General features: G+C 32.8%; 1 protein-coding gene across 1 annotated transcript in view; it reads left to right on the forward strand.

The window, feature by feature from the left end:
- LOC106470462 (KAT8 regulatory NSL complex subunit 3-like) overlaps nt 1–19,160 on the forward strand; it is a 53,271-nt gene that overhangs the window by 13,151 nt on the left and 20,960 nt on the right. The window contains exons 4-6 of the mRNA XM_022399071.1: nt 6,624–6,782; nt 10,560–10,734; nt 16,185–16,286. Of these exons, the coding sequence (XP_022254779.1) occupies nt 6,624–6,782; nt 10,560–10,734; nt 16,185–16,286 (436 nt within the window). The remainder of the gene's footprint in view (nt 1–6,623; nt 6,783–10,559; nt 10,735–16,184; nt 16,287–19,160) is intronic.

Here is a 19,160-nt window from a genome sequence, read left to right on the forward strand (position 1 = left end):
CACATAAGGTAAGATAACTAGTATAATGGACAATAGATTGTTTTTCCTTTAGTAGATCACATAAGGTAAGATAACTAGTATAATGGACAATAGATTGTTCTTCCTTTAGTAGATCACATAAGATAACTAGTATAATGGACAATAGATTGTTTTCCTTTAGTAGATTACATAAGATAACTAGTATAATGGACAATAGATTGTTATTTTTTAATTTGCTTGTGAAATTAGAGAAAAAGCTGAATTAGCTGAAAAATGATTTCATCATTTGTTATGTTCACATAGATACATGGTCTAATTGTGATAAATGCCAATACAAAATTCTCTTCACAGAAAAATCAACTTCTGTGAGCTCTTACTTTGTATGGATACTCTTTGAGTGTTACTTAAAGCCCTTTATGTCTCTTTGTTTAGCCACTTGATGTGTGCTGCATGTTCCATGTCGATGGAGTGCTGGCACTTCTTTTGCATGCACAATTTTTGCAACTATTTTGTTCCTTGTTGCTTTAGTGCTGCCACTTCTGCTGTTGCATATGGAATTTTATCAACTATTTCGTTTCATGTTGGCCACCTTACAATTTTAATATTGCCCGGGCATTGAAGGACATACAGTTCATTACACACAGAGTGGTAGAGTCTTACATGCAGTCTGAAGTTTTTCTCCTGTTGACTCTGAGACTGAGTTTGTGGGAGATCAAAGGTGGGCTCCTGCAAATTTAAACTCTATTTTCCCAACACCTACCTTTGCTCAGACAGCTATCCATGAACCACGGATGGACATCCTGCCTGTTTCACCCTTTTTATAACTAATATGCCATTTTTGTAATATTTCGATTATTTATCCTGTGGCTTATGAATCTTCACCTTCTCTATTGGGAGAAACTAGTTCATCTGATTACCTGGTCCTTCCACCTTTTCCAGACATTGCAGTGCATACAAGGAGATTTGCAGATCAATTGAGGGAGGATGCTTCCATGCCTTGTCCTCCTTTATTGGATCAACATGCCTTGGCTTTTCATTTCCAAGTGAATCCTTATTTGGATTAGACCATCTACTTCCTATTTGGGGCTCTAAACAAGATGCCAATGTTCATCTTACACAATCTTAGTTTTCCAGAATTTGTCTATCACTTACAACAGTTTTCCATTGTTTGTTATCTTTGCATCTGTTTTCTGAGGCCTATTACAGGTATCATGCTCAAATTTTGGAATATCTTTGTCATTTATTGACTTCCACTTTGGTCAGGTTATAGGCTTCTGCTCTCTCCTTGGTATTTTGGTTGATTTATTGCTTAGATCTTTTGAAGATGCCTTACTGGAGGGAGTTTGCCTTCTTGTGTTGGCTCTTAGGGATCTAAGGAAAGCTACTTTTCTCAGACAGTCTTTTTATGTAGGAATTCCTGAATATATGAAATCTCAAGTAGATGTGGCCCATCTGCATTCTTCATTTTTCTACACTGGCTTCTAGACTGTCCCAAAGTTCTTCTACAGATCAGTTTACTGCATCTCCCATTCGCGTTTTCAGACTTCCTGCTTCGGTGCCACAATCCATTGGAACACAAGAGCAACTTTGACCTTACCAGTGGGGATCTTCCTGAAGGGTGGAGCACAAATTTTGGCATCGGTGACTACCTGTGGGGTCTCGTCTCTGAGGGTTCGTGACTGTGTGGGAAACATTCAACACATATCAGTGGGGTTATTCAACTTCTCAGGAGAGGATTGGGCATTCAGTCCATCTCCCCTCCTCCTCTGTCTCTCATACCAATTGTCTTTCCACTCCCCAAAGACCCTCTTACATTCAACCACCAAGCACAAGCCATCCAGGATTTTTTGCACAAAGAGGCTTTAGAGCTCATCATCTCCTCCCTATAGGATATTTATTCTTGGCTGTTTGTAATACCGAAAAAAGATGGGTGATTGATGACTGATGACTGGCCTTTCTTGTCTCAATCGCTTCCTTTAGCCTTCTCGGTTTACAATGGAGTAACTTCTTTCCCTTCAGTGGCTCTTTTTACCCAGACTATGGATAACAAAATTCAGTGTCGCAGATGCCTAACTTCATTTTCTGGTCACCAAGTCTTCAAGGCATTATCTTCGTTTTGTGCACGACAACCAGGTTTATCAGTTTCATGCTCTACCACTTGGCCTCGCATCTGCTCTATTTACGTTTTTTGCCAGGTAGTCAGAGTTTTTTGCATCATCTTCATTCTCTCAGTATTCACACTCACCATTACATGGATGACTGGCTTCTTCTCACCCCTTCATGCCATTTGACAGAACTACACACTTCACCTCTGGTATCAGAAGCTGCGAGAGGTGGGTGTTATATCAAAAATAAGTCTATTCTTACTCCCACACAATACTTCATACATTTAGGGGTGTTTTTCAATTCCAGACTTAGCTGGAGCCAACCTTCTCCTTTACTCTTTCAGGCCATGGAACAGGCAGCTTTTCAAATACAGTTGTCTCCTCCACCAGCACACACACACACAGTTCTATCTTTTTTGGGGATGTGGGCATCCTTGGAATCACTCAATTCTTTAGGTTGGGCCCATAAGAGGGCCCTTTAGTGGTTGTTATGGGACCAGTGGAACATTTGCCCAGATGCACTGGATTATCCAGTGAGACTGCCGGACTCTAGTGTGCTGGATCTCAGCTGGTGGTTGAACAGGGACAACCCAACTGTAGGTGTCCCTCTATCATCTCCATGGCCATAGATACATCTGTGCACTGATGCTTGGGACACCACCGATCGAGGCTTTCACCACACATTGCTCAGCTCCCATCCTTCTGGTCTCCAATACCTCACCCTCTGGCTTTGGGAATAGAAGCTCTTGACCAGGATTGGACGGGTTTTCATCTGTATGTGTTTTCTCTAATTCATCAGCTCCCCACAGTTTTGGCACTGATTTGCTCCAAGTCCTGCTGAATTCTTCTGTTGGCTCCATATTGGCCAGTTCAGTCTTGGTTTCCACTCCTCCAGTATCTTCAGGAGTGTGAACCTCTTCCCCTTCCTCTCTGGTAATCTCTCTTACATCAGCTTCAGTCAGACTTTTTTCATCAGCAGTCAGTGTTAATCGACTTCTCGACTGGCTTTTATGCGGTCCACCACACGACATCAGGGATTGACATCTCGTGTGTCATCCTTATTTGTCTTTTTGCTGCTCTGTTTGGGCTATTTGATGTTTTGTAGTATGCACTGAAGGATTTCGGGGATCATGTAACAGGTTCTTTATCCATTAGGATATTTCAGTTTCTCGCAACTTATCCCCTGTCACTTTGATAAATTGGATTCATCAGTTGGTTCAAATAGCTTACTCTGGTCCTTCACTGGAAGAGTGAAGACTTCTTCGAGTCATCTTATCAAGTTTAACACATATTGATGTCCCTTGCAGCTCGTTGCATCATCTGCTGAAGGAAATTGCACAGGCTGGTATGTGGACCAAACCTAACACTTTGATATCACACTATTTACACAACATAGACTGTCTTCTCCTTGGATGGGTTTTAGCTACCTCTCTGTGGCTATTCTACATGCCCCATCTCAGTTGTGACACAGGTGAGTAACTTTATTTCTTTCCTTTTCAGAGACCTTCTCTTCATTCACATTTGGATCCTACTTAATGTTGAGTGTTTCCTGATCAAGTATGCTTTTACAAATCTGCACTAAAACCAGTAGACTAATAACTAAGTAGCAATGAGCTCTATTGAAGTGAGGTGCTCCATGAGACTGCTTTCACGGTATTGAACAATTGTTCTAAATTAAATATAATATACAGTACTGGACTGCCACTCATGGACTATCATGAGTAAAGTATAAGGGGACTTTGCCTATTCCTGCTACCCCCTGGATTGAACAAATCAGGGTTGGTTTACTTTTCAAATTATGGAACATGGTTCACCTATTGCACTGTCTCCGGGGGAATTGTTCTTCAGGATTCCCCAATGCAAGTTCCCCTCATCTCCTCTAGTAGAGTAATGGAGTCCTTACCACTTTCATTTTCCAGTCACTGGAGTGGTGGACAGATATCTGGCCTCCTGAGTGATGTTTGTATTATTTATTCCACTCAAAGAGAAGAAGACGAAGCTGTTTACCCTCCTACCCTTAACACCGGATGGTTTTTCCAGATGTTGGTTGAGGAGCTGGTCCAGCCTACATGGGAGCCTCCTTGTAATTCCAGTTCAGTGATGACACTACACTATCCAGTTGTGTGAGCGTGGTCATTCCTTTACTTTCCATGACCAGGAAAGAGGGTCCTCAACTCCTTGTAATTCTGCACACGGAGCATTATGTCTGTGAACCATTCCGGGGACAGGAGGTGTTGCCTTGCCTCCTAGGTTGAGGAGTTAGGATTTCGATTAGTGATCCCAGGCTAGATGATCTCTGTTTCTTTAGGTTGAGTGAAGTGTGAATTGGCTACATACTTTCGAGTTTAGTTTGTTGCATTCTGAGATTCCTCAGGTTGGCAGGGGAAGACTTGTCCTGTTGGATGTTGCTTGCCTTCCTTTGCCTGGTGGCTCGCATGAGATATTATGTAACTTTCAGGTTAGGTGCCTGGGCCCGTAATTCCGAGTTCAGTTTGAGGCATTTTGTGCTTCTTCAAGTTGGAGTGAGGGTTTGTCCACTAAGGTGTTGTTTGTTTTCTCTTAATAATTCCTGTGGCTCGACATGCATTATACAAGTTACATTCTGTAACTTTCAGTTTGGGTTCCCTTGATATTTCTATTATACAATTTAATCATATTGGGGTTCCCATGCTTTAGCCACTACACCTTGTTCTAGCTTTGAGTCCACAGCCCAATAATTCCAACAACAAGGCTTGAACCTTGTCTGTGTGGTTGGGGCCTTGATGAATCTCATGATAATGAACAAATGTTGACTCTGTAGCCAGTTGACCTTCACTGCCCACGTTTTAGATTTCACATAATCTGGGTGAAGAACATACCTGTACCAAAAGGAGTACAGACCCCGATAGTGTGCTGTATCTCAGTTTGCACACATTTTATATGTGGATGCTTTCTATGTGAATCTTGCCCTCACTGGCCCCTCCATCTGGTCAGTGTGGGATTCTATGTAAAGTGTCAGCAGAGGTGTGTTTCAGAAGTTTACATTTTCCTATACCAAAAATCTATTTCTGACAATACTTACTTCCTCTCATACTATTCTGCCGTTCTTCCCCAGGATAGCCGGTGTTCGAGTCTAATAATCTTGCCAGTCTTGAAAAGTGAATAAGAAAGAAAAATGGGGAGCTTATATACAGATTGGGTATAGAGGGTGCATTGACATGAGTGCAATGAGTCTCAAGATTTAAATCACTAGGGGCAATATAGTGGGGTATAAAGACTGGAGCAAGTGAGGTAGAATTCATCCCAATGCTTAGATGGGCAGAGAAGAGAACCTTTTGTCGGGATAAAGTTAAAGTGTGAGAGAGGTAAGTACTATCGGAAATACATTTTTGGTATAGGAAAACTTAAATATTTATATGGTTGAGTTTTATTTTGTAATTTGAAATTTATAACTTTTCTCTTTAATGACTTTCATGGAAACAATAACTGTTTTGGGTTTCATAATATTTGTAAGTTAATTTTTTAAAGTACACACGCAAGAACAAATTTTCATGTGTTATGTACATATTGTTTGATCAACAAAAACGTTGCTGTATGACTAGCCCTGACCAAGTTACTTATTATAGAATGGGTTGTTGACTTCAAAAACTTAATGTATAACCCTGCTGGCATATTCTTTACAATAACTAAGTTATGACACTGAAAAGTGACCAAAGGACTTAATAGTCACCTTGTATAAATATATATATATATATGTTTTATGTATGTATGGATAAACTTAGTTCCAGTAAGTTTATGGTGATTAGATATCATCGTTAATAGCCTGTACAGTCACCTAAGTCTAATTATTAATGAGTAACTAATGTTTTATAACTAGGTGTTAGTTATTAATTAATTAAGGAGTACAATGTAAAATAACTCTAATATTTTGGCTACATAACTGCTGATACCTGCAGGGAAGTCTTTAGAAGGACTTTCTTTTTTCCTGTTTTGGTACTGGCTGAAATGTGATAGGTCTCTTTGATATAAATCTGGTGCATTATTCACATGACTGGGATTTCTCCCTTTGGAACCAAATGGCTATTTATTATCAAAAGGGAATGTCAAAAGGTATCAAAACTTTGAACTGGTGCATATGTGAATTTGTTTAATTTCAGTATTTGACCAATTTCCCAGTGGATCAGTTGTGAGTAGAGTTTAACCCTTCAATTCCATCATAAAGCTCTTTGCATGGTAAAAAATAAATGAGTATATACTTGGTCATCATGTAGAAGGCATATGATCAAAACCGAAGAGAGTTTGTTTTGTTGTACACCTTTTTTGTTTAATGTTTTTTTATGTTTATGATGGAGTTTATTTGACCTATTAGTGTTTTGTATCAGTTACATCTCTGTTTACTGTCATATATTTTTGACAAGCTTAGGGTTATTTTAAGTTTCATAAACAACTTTTTTGTAATGCTTTTTCCTTTAGTAGTCTTTTTTCTAATAACTATTTTTTACAAGTAGTCAAAGAAAGTACAGGACATTTTTAACTATATTTTCTTTTTACTTTTGTTAGTGAGAAAAATGGGAAAGTTGATATAGAAACAGTACCATCAAAACCTATCATGCCCATTGACAGTAATAAAGTTCGAGGGCTAATGACTGAGTGTGAACGCCATGTTCGTCTGATGCGGAAGCAGGATGTGCCACACGACTGGGAAGATCATATAAACAAGTTAGTTCTCATGACATACCAATAGAGGAACGTTAACCTTTTCACAAAAGTTGACTTATGTTGGAAGAAATATTTTTGTTATTAAATAGTGTATTTCAGTATTCTAACAAATATCATCATATTTAAGGAAATGGCAATTTTTTTTACATTAGTTTTCACTCACAAAAGCGTAACAATTGACTATATCTTGCATACTTTTAATACATTTGTAACCCTTCTATAAGTTCAGTTTAACTCTCTGGGTTAGAGCTTGGTCGTTTTGGCTGACATTGTATCCAATGTATAATCACCATGAAACTATACATGCTATAAATTTTAATGTATGTGTATCTTCACAAAATTTGGCAAGTTTCATTTCCTGTAAATTTAAGGAGTCGCAGTCTGATTAGTCTGAGTGAAAAGTGATTTTTCATGTCGAGATTAAAAAATACTTTGTCATTTTACAGTTTTCAAATATAGACCCTGATAAATGAATATAAAAAGTTTTTTCAGCAAAACTTTATATTTTTTATGTTATATTCTCACCCTAACAGGTTCAGTCCATTTTACTGACCACAATCAATCTTAAAGTACCCTTTATGTCTTCTTATTTATTCTGACAGCCAAAGATACTATAGTTCAGATCTCCAGGTCATTAGCACCAAAGTGAATTATTACAGCAAGAAGCTTTGTATAAACATAGTTAACAGAAGATTTGTTCATATTACAACTTGCTGCATGAGTGAAGTATGATCGTACCATCGAGTATCGTTTTTATTTAATTTTTCTTATCTAATTTTAAAAGTTAGTAATTTTTACATTTTATTTATTTCTATAATGATAAATAAAATATATGTATAAAAAAGCAAGAAATTCAGTATTTACATATAGGTCTTGTACCTTTTTTATTCAGTATTTATATAGGTGTTGTACCTTTTTTTATTCAGTATTTATATAGGTGTTGTACTTTTTTTATTCAGTATTTATATAGGTGTTGTACCTTTTTTATTCAGTATTTACATTTTGGTTTTGTACCTTTTTCATTCAGTATTTATATATAGGTGTTCTACCTTTTTTGTTCAGTATTTATATATATACGTCTTGTACCTTTTTTATTCAGTATTTATATCGGTGTTGTACCTTTTTCATTCAGTATTTACATTTTGGTTTTATACCTTCTTCATTCAGTATTTATATATATATACGTCTTGTACCTTTTTCATTCAGTATTTACATTTTAGTTTTATAGCTTTTTCATTCAGTATTTATATATAGGTCTTGTACCTTTTTTATTCAGTATTTATATCGGTGTTGTACATTTTTCATTCAGTATTTACATTTTGGTTTTGTACCTTTTTCATTCAGTATTTATATATACATCTTGTACCTTTTTTATTCAGTATTTATATCAGTGTTGTACATTTTTCATTCAGTATTTATATATACGTCTTGTACCTTTTTCATTCAGTATTTACATTTTGGTTTTATAGCTTTTTCATTCAGTATTTATATATAGGTCTTGTACTTTTTTATTCAGTATTTATATATATACGTCTTGTACCTTTTTTATTCAGTATTTATATATAGGTCTTGTACCTTTTTCATTCAGTATTTACATTTTGGTTTTGTACCTTTTTCATTCAGTATTTACATTTTGGTTTTGTACCTTTTTCATTCAGTATTTACATTTTGGTTTTGTACCTTTTTCATTCAGTATTTATATATATACGTCTTGTACCTTTTTCATTCAGTATTTATATATAGGTCTTGTACCTTTTTTGTTCAGTATTTACATTTTGGTTTTATAGCCTTTTTCATTCAGTATTTATACAAGACCTATATACGTTTTTCATTCAGTATTTATATCGGTGTTGTACCTTTTTTATTCAGTATTTACATTTTGGTTTTGTACCTTTTTCATTCAGTATTTATATATATACGTCTTGTACCTTTTTTATTCAGTATTTACATTTTGGTTTTGTACCTTTTTCATTCAGTATTTATATATACGTCTTGTACCTTTTTCGTTCAGTATTTACTTTTTTGGTTTTGTACCTTTTCATTCAGTATTTATATATAGGTCTTGTACCTTTTTCATTCAGTATTTATATATATATACGTCTTGTACCTTTTTTATTCAGTATTTACTTTTTTGGTTTTGTACCTTTTTCATTCAGTATTTATATATACGTCTTGTACCTTTTTCATTCAGTATTTACTTTTTGGTTTTGTACCTTTTTCATTCAGTATTTATATATAGGTCTTGTACGTTTTTTATTCAGTATTTATATAGGTCTTGTACCTTTTTCCTTCAGTATTTACTTTTTGGTTTTGTACCTTTTTCATTTAGTATTTATATATAGGTTTTGTTTTGATGCCAAATTTATTGATGTCTATTAACCCATTAACTGCGGATGACGGATATTTCCGTCAGTCGCACATATATAACTGTAACTCTATGCGAATGATGATAATTACCGTTTTATTGTTATTGATGGCAACTCAGTTTTATCTGTGAGTCAGAAAATGGCAACTCAGCTGCTCCTGCCGCAGTTAATGGGTTAATAGTGAGGCACTTTAATTAAGTCTTGAAAACTCTGTGATATGTGCACCTTGGCCTTCTTGTATCTAGGTTTTACCTGAATTTTTTTCAAAAGGAGGATTTTGAACCCTTGTTTGATCAGTGCTTTAAACATGCGAGTTATTGGGTTTTGTTTTTATCATAATGGAACTTGGCAGGATTCCTAACCTAAACTGTGACAAGAAACTTTTAAGCCCAGGATTCTTATTTTGTGTTTTGGTTTGATATGCAATGATTAAGTTGTTAACTGAGTAAGAAATATTAGCAGTTTTACCATATCTTAAGTAATTGTATAATTTATTCTGAAGAAGTTAGGTTTGGATATTTTTAGTCAAACAGCTGTTACAAATGTTTATATTTGGCAAGATTAATTATAAGATGATTTATTTATAAATTTTGAAACAACCTGAGTTTGTAAAACACCATATAGTAGAATAATAAAGAAATTAATACTTTTTTGTCTCTCTACTGTACTAAGTTTCCCTTATTCTGTGATGTCTGGCAATACCATAGGGATTTAGGGATTTGTTTATTAATTGAAAAAAATTATTTTTTGAGTTAAAAGTTAATGTAGCTATAAAACAAGTTGTGTGTTTCAAAGATTGGGGTGTTGTATTCAAAAGGAAATGTGCTAATTAAGAGTGGATCACATATTTTGTTATTTATTCAAATGTAGATTTTTTTGTTCTTAGCATGATTAAAGAAATATCTTATGTTTTTGTAACCCCATTACTGGTGACTATAACATAAAATATATATATGAATGAAAATTGTGTTTATAAAAATAACATTTATGGGAACTTTCATTGATTTATTATAAGTTTGGAATTCGGCATTACAATACAAAGCAGTAACAAAATATCATGATTTTGTTATGTTTCTTTTCCTTTGTTGAAAAATTTTGTATGAGCAAACTTTTAAGAATGTGCAGATATTTGTAAATACTTTAGTGTGTTTTTTTATACAGTTAATAAATCAGGAACTAATGATGTTATCTGCATTTATTTTCACTGGCAGGAAAATGTTTCTCACTGATCAGAGGACTAGTTGCTCTTTTATGTGTATATTGTGGTGTTAATGGTTAAGTGATTGAATGTTAATATACTGTTACTTACATTTTATGAGCTTGTAACAGAGTCAGTGATGAATATAAAAGTATGACTTGTATATTTTTTGTTTCATCTCTAACAGAAGTCAATAAACACTTTCCATTACAGGAAAGGATGGTCAGTATCTCAGAATAGATTGTTCAATAAAATAGTGAAAATACTGAACACGGACCGTTTAGCTCGACTTACCTACGAAGGCACTAATAATGAACCAGTCATGAGACGGCTTGCTGTTGACAAGACAGCACAAAGAATTCGGCATGTTTTCTCATCCTTCTCTTGGGTATGTTTTTTTCTGGTTATTATTCATCATTAATAATAGTAAAACCAATAAGTTCCGGCCTTAGCCATTACAAGGGCTCTAGACAATATACAAAGTTTTAGGCCCGTCATAGTATTTGGCAATAAACAAATGTGATGGACACTACAATAGAACAATGTGTTACATTTATTAATGGGTGAACTTAGGGGTTTTGGGTTTTTTTCAGCTTCATCTTTAAGAAGCACATAATTTAAGTGTGTGTACAATGTAATATATAGAATTATAACACTTGAGAAATGCAACAACTTTTCTCAACTACTTTATATACAAGTTGATCTTTGCTTTTGAAATCAGGATGCAATAGATGTTTTAAATAATTGTAACTGTAATCATTATTGAATTGCAGTCATTTTAAAATTATATAATTTGTTGTTTAAAAGGTATTTTGTTAAATGATTAGGTGACAGAGAAAAGGATGGGGGAAATGAAAGCAAGCAAGCTATTGTATAATTGGACGTGACTAAGAAACAGAAGTTTTAGTGGGTAGATTAGAGATTTACAGGAAATACTTACCTTAGGACATTTCATACCTATGTTATAACACGGTTAAAATTTTCTTCAATTATAAAGATCACTGTTTATTAATATAAATTGAATTTATGTTTTATTATAAGTTTTATTATAATGAAGAGAGAAAAACATGTATGATCAAGCCACATGATATTGTGTTGCAGATTTGTTACAGTTTAACTTCTGAGTTAATATTTTTTCATTAGGGGATTGTTTAACTTTGTCTTTGTGCTGAGCAGGTTTTAAAAAGTAAACAAGTAATAAAAAACATGTTGAAAAAATAAGGATGATGTTGGGATGGCAATGCCAAAAAGTACAGAAACAATACACAAAACCATACAAACATCCCCACATAAGTAACCAAATCTTTCCAAGAAAAACTTTTATACAGAAACAATACATGAAACCATACAAACATCCCTACATGAGCAACCAGATCTTTACAAGAAAAACTTTTATACAGAAACAATACACAAAACCATACAAACATCCCCACATAAATAACAAGATCTTTCCAAGAAAAATTTGTATACAGAAACAATACACAAAACCATACAAACATCCCTACATAAGTAACCAGATCTTTCCACGAAAAACAATGGCTAATTCCTATAAGCTTGTAACATTGACTCAGTGGCTACTTATGTCATGATATTTGTATGGTTTTGTGTATTCATCTCTACCTTGACTTTGTACATTGCTATCCCTACATCATCCTTTTTTTTCCAATTTGTTTTATTACTTGTTTCAACTTTTTTTTATTCTAAACGATACCAATGAATATTTTATAATGAATGACAGTTGCGATGAAGGCAGCAGTTTTAATCTGGCGTGATGAGTTGTCTTGATGAACATTATTAGTTCAATTTAGTGAAACACTATACTGCTTTGGCATTCCTCAAGTTAAAATACAATATTTTGGTGTGTAAGTCACTGCAACAACTTCAAACATTGGTGAGCTAGGCCTTCTGACGTCAGAATCAGAATAATCAACAGAACATTTGTCTGTTATGCTACTCGCTGGTTCTCTACTTTAGTGATGTTTTTTGACTAAACTGAAGTTCTTAATAGCTTCTGAAAACCTCGGAAAGCTAAGTTAAAATAGTCTCTTAGATTGTTATAAGAGAGATTTGAGACTATAATGAGCGATGTATAATATGCATTGGCCATTTTTATTCTCAGCCTGTCCATGCATAGTGATTGATGACCTCCGATGGCCGTTGTATACGTCATACTACATAAACTCTGTGTATGCTCAGGATTTGTACATACCTGAAAAAATGTTAATGTTTTAGAATATTACTTTGAAAACTAAAATCTTGCTTAAAGAACTTTTGATCTTATGTTTTAAGTAATCATATACTTTCTATATCATTGAAAGTTGAGAGTAAAGTGAGGCCAAAGGCAAATACTTTAATCTGTTGTCGAACAATACCATATAACACACACTGCTATGGCCGTGTTTCTCAACTACCAGTCCATGGGAAAACAAACAAAAACTGATAGAATATTCATATGTAAAATGTAAAACTTTTGTCAAACTTACATTTAAACGGTCTGTGACGGTTTAGTTTGGTAGCGAGTTGGTCTCAAAAAGATTAAGAACACTGATCTAGGGTGTAGTATGTATTGCATTTCAATACATTTTCTTCTCATGGAAATACTGCAGAAGAATCAATTTTTATTTAGTTGAAAATTAGAAGTGTACCAATACTGATATTGTGTTGGACCATATTGTTAATATTGGTTATTGTAAAATTAAAGGTGTACTAATACTGATATTGTGTTGGACCATATTGTTAATATTGGTTATTGTAAAATTAAAGGTGTACCAATACTGATATTGTGTTGGACCATATTGTTAATATTGGTTATTGTAAAATTAGAAGGGTATTAATACTGGTATTGTGTTGGACCATTTTGTTAATATTGGTTATTGTAAAATTAGAGGTGTATTAATACTGGTATTGTGTTGGACCATATTGTTAATATTGGTTATTGTAAAATTAAAGGTGTACCAATACTGATATTGTGTTGGACCATATTGTTAATATTGGTTATTGTAAAATTAAAGGTGTACCAATACTGATATTGTCTTGGACCATTTTGTTAATATTGGTTATTGTAAAATTAGAAGTGTACCAATACTGATATTGTGTTGGACCATATTTGGACCATACCATACAAACATGTACATTAATCTTTAGCTGATGCATCATTGTATTGTACCATACAAACATGTATATTAATCTTTAGCTGATGCATCATTGCACTATACCATACCATACAAACATGTACATTAATCTTTAGCTGATGCATCATTGTACTGTACCATACAAACATGTACATTAATCTTTAGCTGATGCATCATTGTATTGTACCATACAAACATGTACATTAATCTTTAGCTGATGCATCATTGTATTGTACCATACAAACATGTACATTAATGTTTAGCTGATGCATCATTGTACTGTACCATAAAAACATGTACATTAATCTTTAACTGATGCATCATTGCGCTGTACTGAACCTTAGAAACATGTGTATTTTGTGTTAAGAAGCAAAGTTCGGTAAATTAAAGTTGCTTAAATCTTTATTCTTTATATCAAAAAATACTCTATTGATTTGTAGGGTTTTACACTAACTGTGCTAAAATTATAATTATAAATGTTTAACCATAATTGTATATATAGAGGAAGTATGAGTGAAACCCATGATACTGGATATTTTTAACTTGCATTTTATATACTACCTGTAATCAGTTGTAGTGAGAAGTGCATTTAAGTTCATAAGCAGTGATATTTTTGGTAAGGGAGAAGTTACATGCTTTGGGGCAAACTCAAGTGACAAAACACTCACCAAATCAATGCAAAAATGAGTAAATGCCATTTCAGTCAGGAGTGGATTGTAAATTCAATGTAAAAAGAATGGGTCCTGAAAGATTTATCAGTGAAATATTGTGCAGTTCATAAGGAGTGTGACAACTGAAGTTTTCAAAAATTGTTATGGCTAGTAAACCAATAATAAAACTTGTCTCATTAATGAATGAACATAGACCTATTAGTAAACCAATAATAAAACTTGTTTCATTAATGAATGAAAATAAGCCTATTAGTAAACCAATAATAAAACATGTTTCATTAATGAATGAACATAGGCCTATGAGTAAGCCAATAATAAAATTTGTCATTGATGAATGAGCATAGGCTTATCAATAAACCAATAATAAAACTTGTCATTAATGAATGAACATAGGCCTATTAATAAATCAATAATAAAACTAGTTTCATTAATAAATGAACATAAGCCTATTAGTAAACCAATAATGAAACTAGTTTCATTAATAAATGAACACAAGCCCATTAGTATACCAATAATAAAACTTGTTTCATTAATGAATGAACATAGGTCTGTTAGTGAACCAATAGTAAAACTTGTTTCATTAATGAATGAACATAGGCTATTAGTAAACCAATAACAAAATTTGTTTCATTAATGAATGAACATAGGCCTATTAGTAAACCAGTAATAAAACTTGTTTCACTAATGAATGAACATAGGCCTATTAGTAAACCAGTAATAAAACTTGTTTCATTGATGAATGAACATAGGCCTATTAGTAAACCAATAATAAAACTTGTTTCATTAATGAATGAACATAGGCCTATTAGTAAATCAATAACAAAATTTGTTTCATTAATGAATGAACATAGGCCTATTAGTAAACCAATAAAACTTATTTCATAGGCCTATTAGTAAACCAGTAATAAAACTTGTTTCATTGATGAATGAACGTAGGCCTATCTGGTGCTTGGAAAGGAAGCAGTAGCACTGTTTATTGTTTGATTAAATAACATTTTCAAAAAAGTTTGAGAATCAGTGCTCTAAATTGTCAGTTCATAATTAGGAATGGCTAATATAGATAGACCTTGTGTAGTTTTGCGCAAGTATTCAAAACAGACAAATCCCTTTCCACTGTTTGAGGTTTAACTGTACACTATCTAAATAATTTATAAACACTACTACTGCCTGTAACTGTTCTTTGAGGGATAGTGAAAGTTTGCACACATTTTTGGAAACACCTACCTAGTAGTTTTTCATTTTTCAACATTTGTATTAGTATTGTTACGACAGCGGGGGTCACGTGATGCTAGTAACACATCACGCGCTTCTAGAACGTTCATGAAGCGTCAGGAGGTTACTAGTTTTCGGTATTTTTGTACATATAAGATGGTCAAGACGTGATGGCAACAATGTGTAATTGAACTGCGGACAGAGAGAGACGCATTGTTGAGCACGTGAGACGTTCGTTGTGAATTATAGCGTTTGTTATAGCACGACTGTGGAAATTAAGTGTATTGCAAAGTTGTATTCAGAAAGATTAAACCAATTTTATTTAAGAAATGACTTGTATCGGTAAAATTTTTTCGGAAAGAATTTTTACGGAAAATTAACGAACGACCAGAGACGTAACATTATTGTATTATTCATAATTTTGAACTGTGAATTTAATGTTTTTAGCAGTAAAGCCTGAAATCAACATAACTAACAGAACAGTTATGATTTATAAGAGCTATAACAAACATATTGTTTTGTTTCTTTTAGATGATACAGTAAATTTGGTCTGAACAAACTATCTTCTTCGAAAGTTTAATTAATCTCTTTATGGCTTTAACAGTACTTGTTAATTTAGATGTTATATTGTTTGATTGTTTTGCATGAATTGTGTTTCTATATTATTATCATTAGTGTAATCATGTGAAATGTATTTTGTACGCTTCTGGGATGGAAGAAATTACTGTTGAAATTTCTTTAGCAAAGAGAAAAGATAACAATATTGATATTAAACCTTCTAAATAATGGAATAAAAATAATTATTTATTTATTTAAAATTTCAGGATCACAAGCTTCTCTTGTGGCTTTATCAGACATTAGTTGAAAACCTTCCATTTCCTTACTTGGCAGCTTATTTGGACGTCTTACAAACTTTAAAGTCAAAAGTAAGTATTCTTTATTTTTATTCAAAATCAGTTTGGTTTTTGCTTGAAAATTAGTGTCAAGACTTAATTTGCATACTGAAGAATCCAAAGATTATCAGTATTAAGTAGTTATGTAAGTCACGATTTTAAGTTCAACTAACTAAATCATTAACATTGAAGTTAACCTTTAATGTGGATTAAAGTGGTGTGTACATATATTAACTGCATGGAAATAGCTTAATCAATTAGTGCATACCCCCTACAACCTGTATAAGCAAAAAAAAAAGAAATGGGTGCATACGATCTTCATGACTTTTTCAACCACTACATTATTCTAACATGGTATTAATTATCCTATTGTCATTTACATTGTGTATTAATTATCCTATTGTCGTTTACATTGTGTATTAATTATCCTATTGTCGTTTACATTGTGTATTAATTATCCTATTGTCGTTTACATTGTGTATTAATTATCCTATTGTCGTTTACATTGTGTATTAATTATCCTATTGTCGTTTACATTGTGTATTAATTATCCTGTTGTCGTTTACATTGTGTATTAATTATCCTATTGTCATTTACATTGTGTATTAATTATCCTATTGTCATTTACATTGTGTATTAATTATCCGTTTGTCATTTACATTGTGTATTAATTATCCTATTGTCGTTTACACTGTGTATTAATTATCCGTTTGTCATTTACATTGTGTATTAATTATCCTATTGTCGTTTACATTGTGTGTTTTTTTTTAAATGTAATTTTTAATTATCCTTAATTTTTTATAAAATATTTCTTCTTAATGCCAACATTTGCACATGTTGCAAAAACACAGTTTTTTCTTTAAAAAAAGGTACTCTGGTGGATGAATTGCTAATGTTGACTAAATATCACCATATGGTTGCCATTATTGTTTGTTTTTCAAATATTCAGTAATCCTACATTGATCTACTGTAAATTGAATAATGAAAATATGATGAAGTAATACTGCTTTTATTAAAAACATATCAATAAAAATTAAAACATAGAAATAATTAAGTAACCAGTTAGTCAGTTTATTTATGTACATTGTTTGAATAGGATAAACATTTAAACAATATTGAATAAAGATTTGGGTCATCAGAATATTTGCAATCACTTACCATCCATACTCGGTAAACAGTAAAATTACCTGATATGATGATGATTTTATTTTATTTGGTGAACCTAATTAACATCTCAAGCTTACAGACAGTGCAACACAACAAAATAATAGTAATTTGACACAAAAAACCTGTGTCTAGGTAAACTACTTGTATTCAGTAATGACAAATATTATACATTTATTGCTGTGTTAAACTTGTTATAAAGTTTTCTTTGTTCCCCATTCAACCCATCTCCAAATTGTATAATCTTACTTTATTACAAATTATCTAATGTTTTATTGAAGAAAATTTCTGCAGTGTTCAAATAGATGTAATTTAACACAAATATTTGTTTATTTCCTTTAGTATATTGTAGTATAATATTTTGTACATAAAAATGTATCATACATTACAAAAGTCATCGTGGGTCATTGGGATATAATCCAGCAAGTTTAGAGTTTATATCTAATGATAATGATGTGATTGATATGAAAATAAAAACAATTAAAGACAAACATTTTTGTAATCGAAATTAAATTGTTATATTTAGAAAAAAATGATAAAATTTATACCTAAATTCATATTTTAGTGTTTGCAGAAAAAAGGATGCCAGTTTATTATTTTTTTTATGTTATCACTTATACAGTCACATTTTTCATTTTTGCTTTTTTTTGGGGTCTTCAACAATACAAAAAACCTTTTACATGAGTATTCTAACTTCCAAACAATCAAAAGTCATTTCTGTAACAACTGTTATTAGAGCTGCACGAGTCCTAAGTAATACTAACTTTGAAAATATTTCTGAAGTTTAAAGCACACACATACAGATTGTTTGAGTGTATTGATAAAGCTATGGCATGAAAAGTTACCAAATCAACACTTAATTGATGTTCATATTGTTGTGTTCACTTACAAGTCAGTTATTGGCTTAGGTTGTAACTGAATTGCTGTAGACTTCATCTGTGTTGACTTCATAAAACAAAAAAAAATGTTTTACAGATATTAATAGACCTATCAAATAAAAACAATAACAACTGATATTTCTTTTTCATAGTGCATAGTAATTTGGCTGTTTTATTGTTAACTTCTGAAAAAAAAAAATGGACCCTCTAGATCTGTGCCTACTTATACAATATCACATAATTATTAAGTACAGTAGTATTTAATAGTAGGGATTGACAAGGTTTACAAATAATTCACATGCCGAAAAACCACCTTATTGAATTCTGAAGTGGAAAACCGACCATTCAAAGTATTGGGTACAAAATATTATGCACACATATACCAATGATATTCTAAAAAGGTCTCTAACATTTCCTGTATAACAATTAAAAAGTTTCTAAAACAGCAACTTTTTTTTCGTCTACTACCTACCTGATCACGTCAGCGGGGCTATCCCCTAGAAGGCTCGGACTTTCCCTACAAGATTTCTCCAGCTTACTTGACTGGTCTGTATAATTTTTTTATAAATGGTAAAAATATCATGCACGTACTTAAATATCTTTTAAACCCAATTCAACCCAGCAGATAGTGCTACATATTGATGGATAGACATGTGACAGTTTCTAAAGGTAAAGTACATACTTTATACAGGTATAACATAAAGAGTAAACTAACAAGAGTATTGTTACAAGAGCGGAAGTCACGTGACACTGGTAACACGTCATGAGCTTCTAGAACATTCATGTCCTTTCCATAAGCCTCGAATGTTTACTAGATATGCGGTATTCTTGTATATAAGACGGTCAAGAAGTGACGGCAACAATG

The sequence above is a fragment of the Limulus polyphemus genome, unplaced genomic scaffold, assembly GCF_000517525.1.
Source record: "Limulus polyphemus unplaced genomic scaffold, Limulus_polyphemus-2.1.2 Scaffold4020, whole genome shotgun sequence".
Classification (NCBI taxonomy): Eukaryota; Metazoa; Arthropoda; class Merostomata; order Xiphosura; family Limulidae; genus Limulus; species Limulus polyphemus.